The sequence below is a fragment of the Drosophila pseudoobscura genome, chromosome 2 (assembly GCF_009870125.1).
Source record: "Drosophila pseudoobscura strain MV-25-SWS-2005 chromosome 2, UCI_Dpse_MV25, whole genome shotgun sequence".
In the NCBI taxonomy this organism is placed as follows: Eukaryota; Metazoa; Arthropoda; class Insecta; order Diptera; family Drosophilidae; genus Drosophila; species Drosophila pseudoobscura.
Genome location: NC_046679.1, coordinates 1,997,265 through 2,009,467, shown reverse-complemented (window position 1 = coordinate 2,009,467; position 12,203 = coordinate 1,997,265). Strand labels below are relative to the sequence as shown.

General features: G+C 46.2%; 3 protein-coding genes across 4 annotated transcripts; 2 read left to right on the top strand and 1 right to left on the bottom strand.

Moving 5' to 3' along the window:
- Positions 1-35: 35 nt before the first annotated feature.
- LOC6896782 (venom allergen 3) lies at positions 36-2,139 on the bottom strand. The gene is made up of 3 exons (XM_033385897.1): positions 2,045-2,139; positions 706-845; positions 36-637 (listed from the first exon to the last, which is right to left on the bottom strand). Exon 3 carries the CDS (start codon positions 584-586, stop codon positions 77-79), a length of 510 nt encoding a protein of 169 aa, XP_033241788.1. The 5' UTR covers positions 587-637; positions 706-845; positions 2,045-2,139; the 3' UTR covers positions 36-76.
- LOC4800506 (uncharacterized) lies at positions 1,385-3,331 on the top strand. The gene is made up of 3 exons (XM_001357734.4): positions 1,385-1,466; positions 1,528-2,147; positions 3,154-3,331. The coding sequence occupies exon 2, from the start codon at positions 1,545-1,547 to the stop codon at positions 1,899-1,901; it is 357 nt and encodes a 118-aa protein (XP_001357771.3). The 5' UTR covers positions 1,385-1,466; positions 1,528-1,544; the 3' UTR covers positions 1,902-2,147; positions 3,154-3,331.
- Positions 3,332-3,380: 49 nt separating this feature from the next.
- Kul (Kuzbanian-like) lies at positions 3,381-12,163 on the top strand. Of its 2 annotated transcripts, XM_033385892.1 has the most exons (9): positions 3,381-3,515; positions 3,587-3,803; positions 3,912-4,302; positions 4,363-5,389; positions 5,451-5,704; positions 5,771-6,489; positions 6,550-6,715; positions 6,812-6,890; positions 7,087-7,275. In XM_033385892.1, exons 1-9 carry the CDS (start codon positions 3,434-3,436, stop codon positions 7,131-7,133), a joined length of 2,982 nt encoding a protein of 993 aa, XP_033241783.1. In that variant the 5' UTR covers positions 3,381-3,433; the 3' UTR covers positions 7,134-7,275. The 2 variants fall into 2 exon arrangements, with proteins under 2 accessions (XP_033241783.1, XP_033241782.1); XM_033385891.1 differs by lacking the exon at positions 6,812-6,890 and having other exon boundaries at positions 7,087-12,163.
- The last annotated feature ends 40 nt before the right edge of the window (positions 12,164-12,203 follow it).

Genomic DNA, 12,203 nt, shown 5'->3' with positions numbered 1-12,203 from the left:
TAGCAAACTTACACAGTTCTACCGAAAAAGCGACATAAATTTTCACAAAGGTAGACATTTAATAATTGTTGTTGGGTTATAGCTGTGCGTTAGATACATTGACTACGATTGGTCTGACATTGTAAAGGCGCTTTCCCGGTCCAACTTTATCGTTATAGACACACGTGACGAAGCGTTTGAATCCACTGTCCAGCATGCCACAGCCCACAAGGTGGGTTTTCTTGTACGCTATGTTGGCGAACATCCACATTTCTCGCGAGGCATTAGCCGGAAAAGCAGCCACATAAACGGGTAATATTTTGCGATATTGGTTCCACCAATTCTTTACAAAATAGGACATGCCTTTGGCAGGGTGCTTCTTGAGATCAACAAAATCGGAGGTCACTGCCACATTAGGAAAGCGGTATGTGTTCACGCAGAGATTTGCCGTCTCCTCATTACATTGATTGGTGATCCGCATCGCCATGAGCGCCAGCTCATCGTCCCATTCGAACATAGGCAGTTTGTTCGCTCGAGGAAGACCATGAGCTAGTCCCTGGTTCAGCCGGGTGCGCACCGTATTGTGTAGATCGAGAATATTCTTCATGCACTTTTTGAGTCGCACGCCCTCGTGGCTTTTCCCACACTTGGGACCCCACTGGGAAGAAAAAAGACGTTTATATCTCCACCGACAGATCACGTTCTGGATGTTATATGTCTACTCACGAATTTCGTTTCACAAGTAAGATGTCGTACGTTCTTTTGGCAGAGGAGCGACTTGCAATAGTTTATAGACTTTGTTGGCTTGGGATAAACTTTGCGAGCAATGTGATAAGGGTATTTCGTCTTATAGGTAATGACTTCTCCTGAAATATGAAAATAGAGTTTACTCAGAAGCAACACAACAATCCATAAGATGTTCATTTTGTAACTACTGCAGAGAAGAATATCGAATGGGACTACTTATAGATTTCGTTTAATTGCAAATTTTATGGTTGCAAGATTATTTAATTTGATTTCTTACGCTTTAAGAGGGTTACTTCTTAGATCTTATATGCAACAAAGATAAATTCATTTAAAGTATGGAAAATATTTTAATGGTTTCCTAATTTAGAAGTAGCCAAGAAATACTCATCTATACAACGAACAATCTTTCGATGGTATAGTTTTCACTTTAGTGACCTTAAATTTAGTGAGAAAATAGTGTATTATTCAGGATTATGAACTATAGTTGATGATGATATCAAAATAAAGTACGGTAACCGCCAAATTCGTTCCGTCTATCGCACAAAAATATCGAAATAATTTTTATTAAAAAATAATATATATCGATATACTGACATCCCTATGAAATCAACAATACTTTGTTTACGTTTTCCAATTTCGTATATTTACTAAAATAGCACATATAGCAGTACATATAGCAGCAAATTGAGACTTCGAGACTGCCGACAATCGTTTAGGCATTACCAGTTCCGACACATAAGGTAAGTGCATTCTGTGCCCATTTGCCTAGAACTGCTGACGTTATCACTCTGAACCTTACAGAATCGCAAGCAACAACAATGTTTAAGAAGTCCAAACCAAAGACGGAGCCACCACCAACTGCCCCAACTGTGGATGAAATGCTGGCGGATATGGAAACATTTGAAGTGCAACTGCCTCCAGTAGAAAGCAGCTCGGAAATTTCAGATTTGGAACATGAACTATTGACGGAGCCGGAGAATCTACCGCTTCAGTCGTGGTGGAAAGTGTTTGATGCCTACGATCAAAAGGTGGCGAAACTGACTGGCACAGTAGACACCTTGGAGTCCCAAAAAAAGCAATTACAGTCCTGCTGCGAGGAGCTGGAGAAGAGTGCCCAAGCACTACGTGAAGGCATTCAAAAGCAGCAGTCGTTGATTAAGAAAGCTGTTAATTAATATGTAAGGCGTGTTTAAGATAGTGGATATGTATATTGTCTAAATAGATTTTAAATTCCGCAAAATGTAAAATTCCTGTAATAAATAACGAAACTATCGATGGTAAACTATCGATACCTACCTGAAACAGTTTAAATACGTACTTGGTTCGTTTCTCGGTGGGTGGTGGATGGTGGCGACACAAAAAAAAGTTGTTTCTGGAGAACAAAACGAATTAAAATGCCAGTGCTCGAGTGGATATAAAAAGTATGTGCCATTAATCAAGGTTTACATAAATAATAACTCCATAAACTGCACGGGAAATCCGTTTGTTTCGGGCCTGGATGAATAAGCAGAAGAACAGGTTTTTGGGCCCTGGTAACGAAACGAAAAAAAAACTTGGGACTGGCTTATAACCATTTACGCCAGTGGTAGCGCGTTAATGGGAAATACAGCGACCAGTGGAGGTCGATTGTTTTGTGTGTGTTTGCGCGTGTTTGTTTCTTTTAAATATTTGATATGTATTTGCAAGTTGGCCAAATCCAATTAACCAAACGAAAAAGTGCAACAATTTGTGGCTAATTGAATTTCGTGTATCTTATTTTGGTTTAAGCCACCAACAACAACAGCGAGCAGCGAGTAAGAAGCAGCGCATCAGCGTTTTTTGGGCCAGAATACACACACAGCCACACACATTTGTACACAACAACACACTCAAACCCTTTTGCACGCACAGCAAGAAAAGAATAATTATCCAATTAAACGGTTGTCAATAGTGCAAAGGAATGCATTTAATTCCATTGACCAAAAGGAAATGTGCGCTAAAGACTGGAAAGCCACAAACGGGAAACTAACAGTAATTTTCACGGGCACACACGCACACCTATAACCAACTCTCTATACGAACGGACGTACATATGTATGTATGGATGTGTGCGTGCGTATGTGAAGTGCTAATGAGATGCTGTGGCGCTGCTCTTCCTCTCTCACTGCTCTCCTGCTGTTTGTTGCTGTTGCCTTTTATGCAAAGAAACGCAAAAATTGTTGTTGAACAAAAGATTTTGCGTATATTTTATTGTTGCTGGAAAAGGTGAAAGCCACTTTTTGCCCCTCTCCATATGATCTGGAGCTGTAGCTGGAGCTGGAGCTGTAGCTGTGAGCCTGCTCTGGAGTCCGGACGTATACGTAATGCAGTGTTTCTTTGTGCGAGAGTGGCAGGGCAACCGTTAGTGCAATCAACTCGATTATATCCATTCTCATTCTTCTCCAACAGCTTCTCGCGTGGAAATGTCACAGATTGGTACGCGGATTGCGGCCTGAGCAATTTCCCTGCACTGCACCTCTTTCTCCTCTGGCACACTCTCTATTGCAACAGAGCGAAACGGCGACGACGGCTGCAATAATGTGATGCCTGGGGGTCAGACACAGAGGTTAATCCAAGAAAACGCAACCTAGAACTAGTTAGGTTTCCACACACACACACACACACCACATACACTGCCAGAACACACACACACTATCGCCCAGACACAAATACAACACAATCCAGCCAGATGAGCTGGCTGCTGGGGCTCCTGGCGGTTTTGTGGATGCCCAGTGAGCTGCTGGCCGTTCCAACGCCACTCAAGCTGCCAGGTAAGTGCCCAATACTTTCCCTCCCTCACCCACAAGGAAACGCTGAGTCAAGAGCTTTGATCTTTCGTCAGGCTACACCCACAAACTGACGCCGTACATCAAGCACTGGGAGGCGGCGAACTTCGATCGCAGTGTGCTGCAGGCAGCCCAGCTCAGGCACTTGGAGCAGGCGCGCTTCCGCCAAAAGCGTCAGGTGGATCCCACACCGTCGTCGACATCGTCGTCGTCGTCATCGTCCTCGAGTGGATTAGCGCACACAATACGATTGAATTTCTCGGCCCATGACAGGTGAGTGTGCGTGGGTGGGTTTGGACTTTGTTGCAGCTTGAACTCAATTCAATTCCGAGCTCCGATTACACTTAATCACTGTCCCCCTTTCGCTTTCTCTCCTCGCAGAGATTTTCGATTGGTGCTGCGTCAACAGCCGCATTCGGTGTTCGCCCACGATGTGGAAATCGAGAACACATTGGGACCCATCGACTACGATGTCTCACGCATTTACACCGGCAGCTTGGAGGACGATGAGGCTGCCCATGTGCAGGCCATTCTAACCAGTGATAATCTGCTCGATGGCACGATTGAAACCCAAGCGGAGCACTATTACATCGAGCCAGCGCAACGCTACTCCCAGCAACTCGCCGAGAGCGGCGTCCACAGCATAGTCTATAAGTTAAGTGATGTAAATATGCAAAAGGAGCACCTCGGAGGCGGTTTGAGCTCCCAGGTGCCAACAAAAACGCACTGCGCCAGCGAAAAGTTGAGAAAAAAACGCTGGCTGCCAGAGGAGGTAAGCAATTGCCAAAGGAAATGCCATTGTATCGGATCTAATTGATGTATTTTCTTCTAGGTGGCCATGTCTGATAGTCCTACGCCCACGTACAATCGTAACCCGCCTTTGCCATTGGATCTGGAGGTGCCCTACAATGATGATTTTCGCGTCCTGGCCTCCGAAGAGGATCGGAGTGATGAGAGGCCAACCAGAAGATATCCAACCACCTCGACAACGAGGAACACTGGCCGCAGCACCGAGAGCTTTCTGGCCACCCTGACGAAGCCTACGTCGAACCGCAATATACTTGTAAATAACTATAATCCCTCCAATGTCGGCGAAGGCAGTCGCAGCTACAACAGCAACAATGCCAATAATAATAGCAACAACAACAATAGCGGAAACAGCAACAACAATGTGCGTAAACTGTATACGAAGCACAAGAACATCATTGTGAGCACATACAATCGTCCCATCGAGCCAGAGTTTGGCACGCCCTACGAAGAGCCAAACAACAGCAGCAACAGCAACAGCGGAAACGGAAATCTACCGAGTAACTTCTTCAATGCCAACTGGACAACGCTCTTCCTGGGGAACAACAACAACGGAAACAGCAACGGCAACAGCAACGATCGTCCAAGCCACAAGACACACGTGGAGATCATCACAAAAAACGGAGCCACCAAAAAACCAAACATCATTGTGAATAACTACAATCCGGAGATTATATTCGCACCGAATCCACACAATCCGAGCTTTAACAGCATGCTGATGACGAATTTGCTGAGTGGTAGGGGCGACGATATACACAGTTCGCCGCGGCTGCTGTACGATCGCAAGACCACGTGCATGCTGTATCTGCAGGCAGATCACACTTTCTTTCAGAAAATGGGCTCCGACGAGGCCTCCATTGAGGCCATCACGCGTCATGTGCAGCGTGCCAACTCAATCTATCGAAATACAGACTTTAATAACGATGGCAAGCCGGACAACATCACGTTCATGATAAAGCGCATCAAGGTGCACAATATGAACGCCATGAAGGATCCCAGCTATCGCTTCCCTGGTAACTATGGCGTGGAGAAGTTCTTGGAACTGTTTTCGGGTAAGAATATTGAAATGAATGCTCCTTCCGTATGATTTAATCGCTTCAATCCACTGCGCAGAGGAAGACTACGATGCCTTTTGCTTGGCCTACATGTTTACCTACCGCGACTTTGAGATGGGCACCTTGGGACTGGCCTGGACGGGAGATCTTAAGAACGCTGGCGGTGTCTGCGAGAAGAATGGACACTATCGGGGCTCCCTGAAGTCCTTAAACACGGGCATTGTGACGCTCTTGAACTATGGCAAGCATGTGCCACCCGCGGTCTCACATGTGACGTTAGCCCACGAAATTGGCCACAATTTCGGCTCTCCGGTAGGATCCCCCATCCCACTTTCCTTTATATGATCATCGATCTAATCGGCTTTTGGCTTTTTCCAGCACGATCCCGAACAGTGCACGCCTGGCGGAGAGGATGGCAACTTCATTATGTTTGCCCGTGCCACCTCCGGGGACAAGAAGAACAACAACAAGTTCAGCACCTGCTCTTTGAAGTCCATTGAGCCCGTACTGAATGCCAAGGCGCGTTCCATGAAGGGCTGCTTCACTGAGCCACAGTCCTCGATTTGTGGCAATGGCGTCGTAGAACCGGGAGAGCAATGCGACTGCGGCTGGGAGGAGGACTGCAAGGACTCTTGCTGCTTTCCCATGTCCCGTCAGCCGCGTATTGATGAGACGCCCTGTACCCTGACACCGCATGCCCGCTGCAGTCCCTCCCAGGGCCCCTGCTGCACCACCGACTGCAAGCTGAAGTTTGGCGACAAGTGCCGTGACGACAATGGCTGTCGCGATCCCTCGTTCTGCGATGGACGTGTGCCCCAGTGCCCGCCGTCGGTGAACAAGCCGAACAAGACGATCTGTAACAAGGAATTTGTCTGTTATATGGGCGACTGCACCGGCAGCATTTGTCTGGCCTATGGCCTGGAGTCATGCCAGTGCATACCCGGACCTCAGGACGATCGGATCAAGTCGTGTGAGCTGTGCTGCAAGCTGCCTGGCGAGGACAACGCGTGCAGGAGCTCCTTCGAGTGGAATGAGGCTCCCTTCGATGTACCGGACATGTACTCGAAGCCAGGCACACCATGCAATGACTACAATGGGTTCGATTAGACACATTCTCAAACCCAAAGGGGCCACTCATTATCCCCGTTGCTTTTCAGATACTGTGATGTCTTTCAAAAGTGTCGCGAGGTGGATCCCTCTGGCCCGCTGGCCACGCTGCGCAAGCTGCTGCTCTCGGAGGAGAGCATTGCCACATTCAAGAAGTGGATGCAGCACAACTGGTATACAGTGGCTTTGGCCGCCATTGGCGTCATTTTGTTGCTGGTAAGTGGCACGAATTTGGGGCGTGACAATTTCTTTAAATGGGAATTGATTGAGAAATTTAATTTGACTTGAGTTTGTTCCTTGGTTTTGCAAAAGCTAATGCGCCTGGTCACGCATATGCTAAGGGATCAGCAGGAGGCCAAAGGGCTTGCGCAGGCTCAGTCTCAGTCTGTGGGTGAGCAGCCAGCATTCGACGTCCGAATCCCTTTAGAATCCATTGAAGAACACGTTCATTTAGCAGTAGTCTCGTGCGGCTATATTAGGGCAGAATCTAGGAATCATTTGATGAGCATTGAATCCATTTCCGATTCCCTTTCTATCCCATCCCGTTCTATTTAATCTGACCCTCTCTCTGTGTCTCTCTTCGGCAGATATTGAGCACAAAGCTGCTGGCGAAACGGTCGAATCTGAAGCTTAAGTCCGTCACCATAATACACAGCGCCACCACGGAGACGGTGCGACTGCCGGAGAACAACAACGGGGTGATAGTCCACACTGCTGTGCGGACAAAGGTACCCTTCAAGAAGAAGGTGCGTGGCGAGCGCAGCAAGAAGTCTGGAACGGGAGCGGTTGCAGGAGCTGCTGCCGTCGCCGCCGCCGCAGTGGGAGGTTCCCGTGGAGTTGGAAAAACTAGCTCGAGTGCAGAGCCAAAGAAGACGCAAAGATCCCAGGGGATTGGCAAGAAGAAGTCGTTGGAGGAGGATCCCAAGAAGTCCAACAAGAAACTGGGCAAGCACATGAAGGAAATCATCGATTACTCGCATCGAAACAACAACGGCGATGATGCCTCCAATCTGTCGACGACCAATAATCACACCAACACCTTTGGCAAGGTGCAAAAGTGGCTGCTGGAATCGCCAATCGTGGCCCAGCCGCTTTCGCACATCGAGCACAGCTCCCGGGTCCGCAAGGTGATGAGCAAATCGCAGTCCACCCCGGAAAGGCTGGTTCAGAAGCCCCCGCAGAAGACCAAATCGATGGGAAATCTGTCCAACGAGAAGGTGAAACTCCAAGTGGTCTACAAGCCACCGTTCAAGTTCTCGCTGCGTCTGTCCAAGAAGCCCAAAGTGAAGACGCACGTGGTCGCAGGTCGGCCCAAGCGAGGACAGAAAGGCAGTACGCGTACCGCAGGACAGCCTGCTTCCAAGGACATCGCGGCGCGTACCAAGCGGAGCGCTCTACTTCTCTGCAATGAGGCAGAGGATGATAACCAAATTCTGACGCTCAACGAGCCTAACTACGAGACGCTAAAGCCTCCGGTAGCGTCGCGACTCACAGAGCACTGCTACGAGAATGTGGATCTGCAGGCCGAGGCCTCCACATCAAAGTCTAGTAGCTGTAAAGTTGGTCCCAGCTCCAACAGAGGCAGCTTGGAGGGGCCAGCGCCACCGGCACCAGTTCCTGTCCAGCGCAGCTCGTACCGTCGCTCCAACTCGCTGTCCACCCACAATCCCTTCGCCGTGGCTCCGCGACGTAGCAGCAGCAAAGTGAAAGCCGATGCCCAGGCCGCTGGCGGCTCTGTGAATCTTACGCGCAACTTTGGCAGCACCCAGAACCTCATCAATCTTAGCCAGAACCTGGCCAAGACCAAGAAGCGGAGCAGCCTCAACCTGAAGGCCAGTGGGGCCAAGAACGGGAAAGATCCATCCGTGAGCAATTCCACTGCCTCGCCCCAGCGACGTTCCTCCTCCAATGCAAACCTGCGCAGGGACAGCAGTGCCTCGTCAAAGGCAGCGCCAGTGCCGCCTACGCGCAACTCGCGCAACAGCTTCAGCAACATTCCGCGAGCCAGCCTTGGTGGCGGTGGCTCGAACGTCACGACAGCAGCAGGGCCGCCCAGCTTCTCGCGTCAATCTTCCAGCAGCACCACGACGACGAGCTCGTCGATTGCTGCGGGAGCAGCGTTACCCCTGCCGCTGCAGCAATCCGCCTCGACCAGCGCCATGCAGCGACAACCGCCTGCCCAGCCGATGCGACGGAGTCTCCACAACTTCCGGACGCGCTCAACGGCACCGGCGTCAGCGTCGGCACCCAAGCCCGGGGCAGGGGCGGCGGCGACGACGACCGCCACCACAGACAACAATGAGCTGCCATCGGACCTGGAGGTAGTCGTGTCCGACATCGAGAATCTGGTTAGCTAAGAGCAGCAGCGGCAGCAGCAGCAGCAGCAGCTTCGCGGCGGTTGCTTCTCGTTTCCAACCAACAACCAACCAAGTGAAAGTGATAAGTCTTAATGTTAGTTATACAAATTGTCGCATAGGTTTACATGCATTCCTGCATATACGAGTATATACATTGTATATATATTTGTATTTGTACATGCAAAGATATATGTATGTATATATACTTTACACTGCCTTAAACTTGCCGTTTCTGCTGAATATGTGAATACCACGCCACGCCCACACCCACGCCCACGCCCAAACACCCCCACACACACTCTCGTACATATCCCACGACCAAGGCTCGCCTCCACCACACACACAACCAGCAATCCCTGCCGCACACCCACCCACCCATTGAAAGCCACCGCAAATTCCAAACCGCCAGTCGCACTCACTCACCGCACGTTGTACCTTCTACTGTTTACTGTTGTATTGTATTGTATTTTGCAAACCGAAACGAAACAGAACTTTGCCTACATCTGAGCATACATACCTATTATATATCTACTGTGCTGGACTTAAGTGTTAGCGCAGCAATAGCTTTTCAGCTTACTGCTGATTCAAGAGCTCTTCCAACGTAATTATCAAAAGATAAATACTTTCGTCCGATAAATGAATTAATTTTCTATAAGATTCACGCATTTCGCCTTTATGTCAATGAGCTATGTCCCATCTATGAGCCCATCTGATCACCTTTGTCCTAGTTCCGTGGCACTGTCCAATATTTAATCTCAAAGTACCTTCAAAGAAGCCACAGAATCTCAGAGGAAAATCATTCTGCCTTTTCCCAGTCAAGACACGAAAAGCTCTTAGACCAGCAATCAACTGAAAAGCTATTGCTGTGCAAACACTTATGACCGACACTGTCTATTTTGCACCCATTCGATGAGGACTTCTCCACTATCCGTGATGTTCCTGCGAATATTGTAATTATTCGAGGACTGTTGGATGGAAACATCTCTCGAGTTTGGGTAGTCTTCTAAGATGGGTGTGAATGATTGCTATATGTTCAAATATCTTATGTAGATTGTGTGCCACAGCAGAGAATCGTATGATGTTCTATGCGACACACAATCGAAATGGGAGTTTATGTTAAAAATCGCTCTCGTTATGTTAATTGCCAAATCTTGGCATCTGTTTGAAACTAATTTTTAAAACAGTATTACTCTTAATATTATGTACCTACTACTTATACATGTACTATATGTATGTACTTATAGTTTGACTACACTTCAACTTCGAACAACGAACGATCACTCATCTGAACACACACTCAAACTCAAACACACACAGAACAATACAAGGTGCTATTTTAGTAATGAACTAAACTTAAAGAACTTTTCAAAACATCCTTTGCATATTTTTCAAGATCAAAACTAAGTTAAGGAACAATTAGGACAGCGAAGGGGAGGACAGAGGGATTAGGGAGTAGGTGTTTGGTGTTTGGTGTAGCCCGAGTAGAGTATACATATAGAGAGTGTCAGAGAGAGGAGCAGAGTAGTTGATAACCAACGATAACTGTCAATAAGAATCAAAAGCAATATGCATCGAAGTTAGTTTTTACGAGTAGCACTTGCAGTAAATTCGACAAACATAGAATATTAGCCAGCCACGCCACGACCCCCCACATCCCTCGTGAAGCACTTGCACATACTGTCAGCACGCCTCGAACCCATAGAGAGAGAGAGATATAATACATACATATACCATTGCCACTATCGCCTTCGCCAAATCAGTAGCAGTAGTAGTGTACATACAGAACGTACTATATATAGGATATATCAAATGGAAATAGTTTTTATAATGCAATAACAAGTTAGAGCAATAAAGAGCAAAACAATAATGAGGACACCTAACGATATTCATTCGACACCCACACCCACACACACACACAGATGCATATGTAGGTATATATATAGTCACATTCCGTATCGAATCACAAAAGCGGCTTTCGAATTAAAACAAAACAAGACACTCACTCACTCAAACAATAACGATTTGTAGTCTAAGACAATGATTGATATTTGTAGCTATATGAATGTGTAGGAAATCGGCGTATCAAATTGCATCTATACTATAAATACTATATACATACATACATAAATACCCGTACATAAGGGGCGTGCAATACCATTGCAACTTTACGAGCATTTGGGTATATTTTTGTGGAATATACAAACCATTATTAGATAAAACACATAAGCTCCAGCTCAAGAAACCGACCGAACAGACCCGATCGACAGAAAGACAGACACAGACCCAGGCACAGACCAGACCAGACACAGATACATAGTTAACGCGTGTAGGCCAGTGAGAAGAGGAAACGGAAACCAGGAGCAAGAAAAGCTAATGAAATAGTAGGAAAAACGAGTACGCGACAATCGCTTTCAAATGCTTATAACATTTAAACAAAACATTTAAACGAAAACAAAATCAAGAATCGAATTGACTTAATTTGTAATTTATCTTCATAAAAAAAGACGGCATCTTGACTATTTCAATATGGAACTATACAAAGCAAAGTCAACAAAAAAAAACCTAAACTAATGGCAAGAAAAATGTTTTAAGACTACCAAAAAAATATAAAAATTTAAAATTGCCAATGTTTGTGTACTGTATATAATATTAAATGCAAATGATTAGTGTCTAAGCGGAAGAGAGAGATCGGACCGGACCGGATCGGATCGCCCGACCGAGAGAGAGAGAGTGCGAGAGATAGAGAGTATTTTGATGCGTGACAAAAAAGACTATTTAGCGCGAAATGAACAATTTTTGTGTATTGTACATAAGAAATCGATTGATTTTAATCTATATATACATATATGTATAAATATATAATTGTAAAACTGCAAACGATTTTTAAATCTGTATGTGTATTGTGTACCTCAATTGTAATTAATTTTTTTTGTACTTTTCACCAGATGGATTAATGCTATTTTTATAATTTAGCTAAATGAATTGCATATAAGCATGTAATCTTCCCCCCGCCCACACACAAAAGTCCCATTGTCACCTAGCTAGCCCCTAGTTAATGGCCAGTTTTCCCTGTTGTCAAAGACCGCCATCAGCATCAGCATCGGCAGCCATCCCATCCCACCCCATTCCATCCCATCCAAGAACAAACATATTGTATTTCTGTCAATTAAGAGCGCGTAAATGTCTTCAAGAATCGAGTTCGAGCAAAGCAAGCAAAACGAAAACGAAAACAAAAAACAAAAACCGAAGAGCAAAGAAGTGAATATTAGCATTTTATGATTAATAATTTTAAACCAATCGAAAACAATAATTAAATTAACGAACGTATTATTAGCGAACAAAAGCAC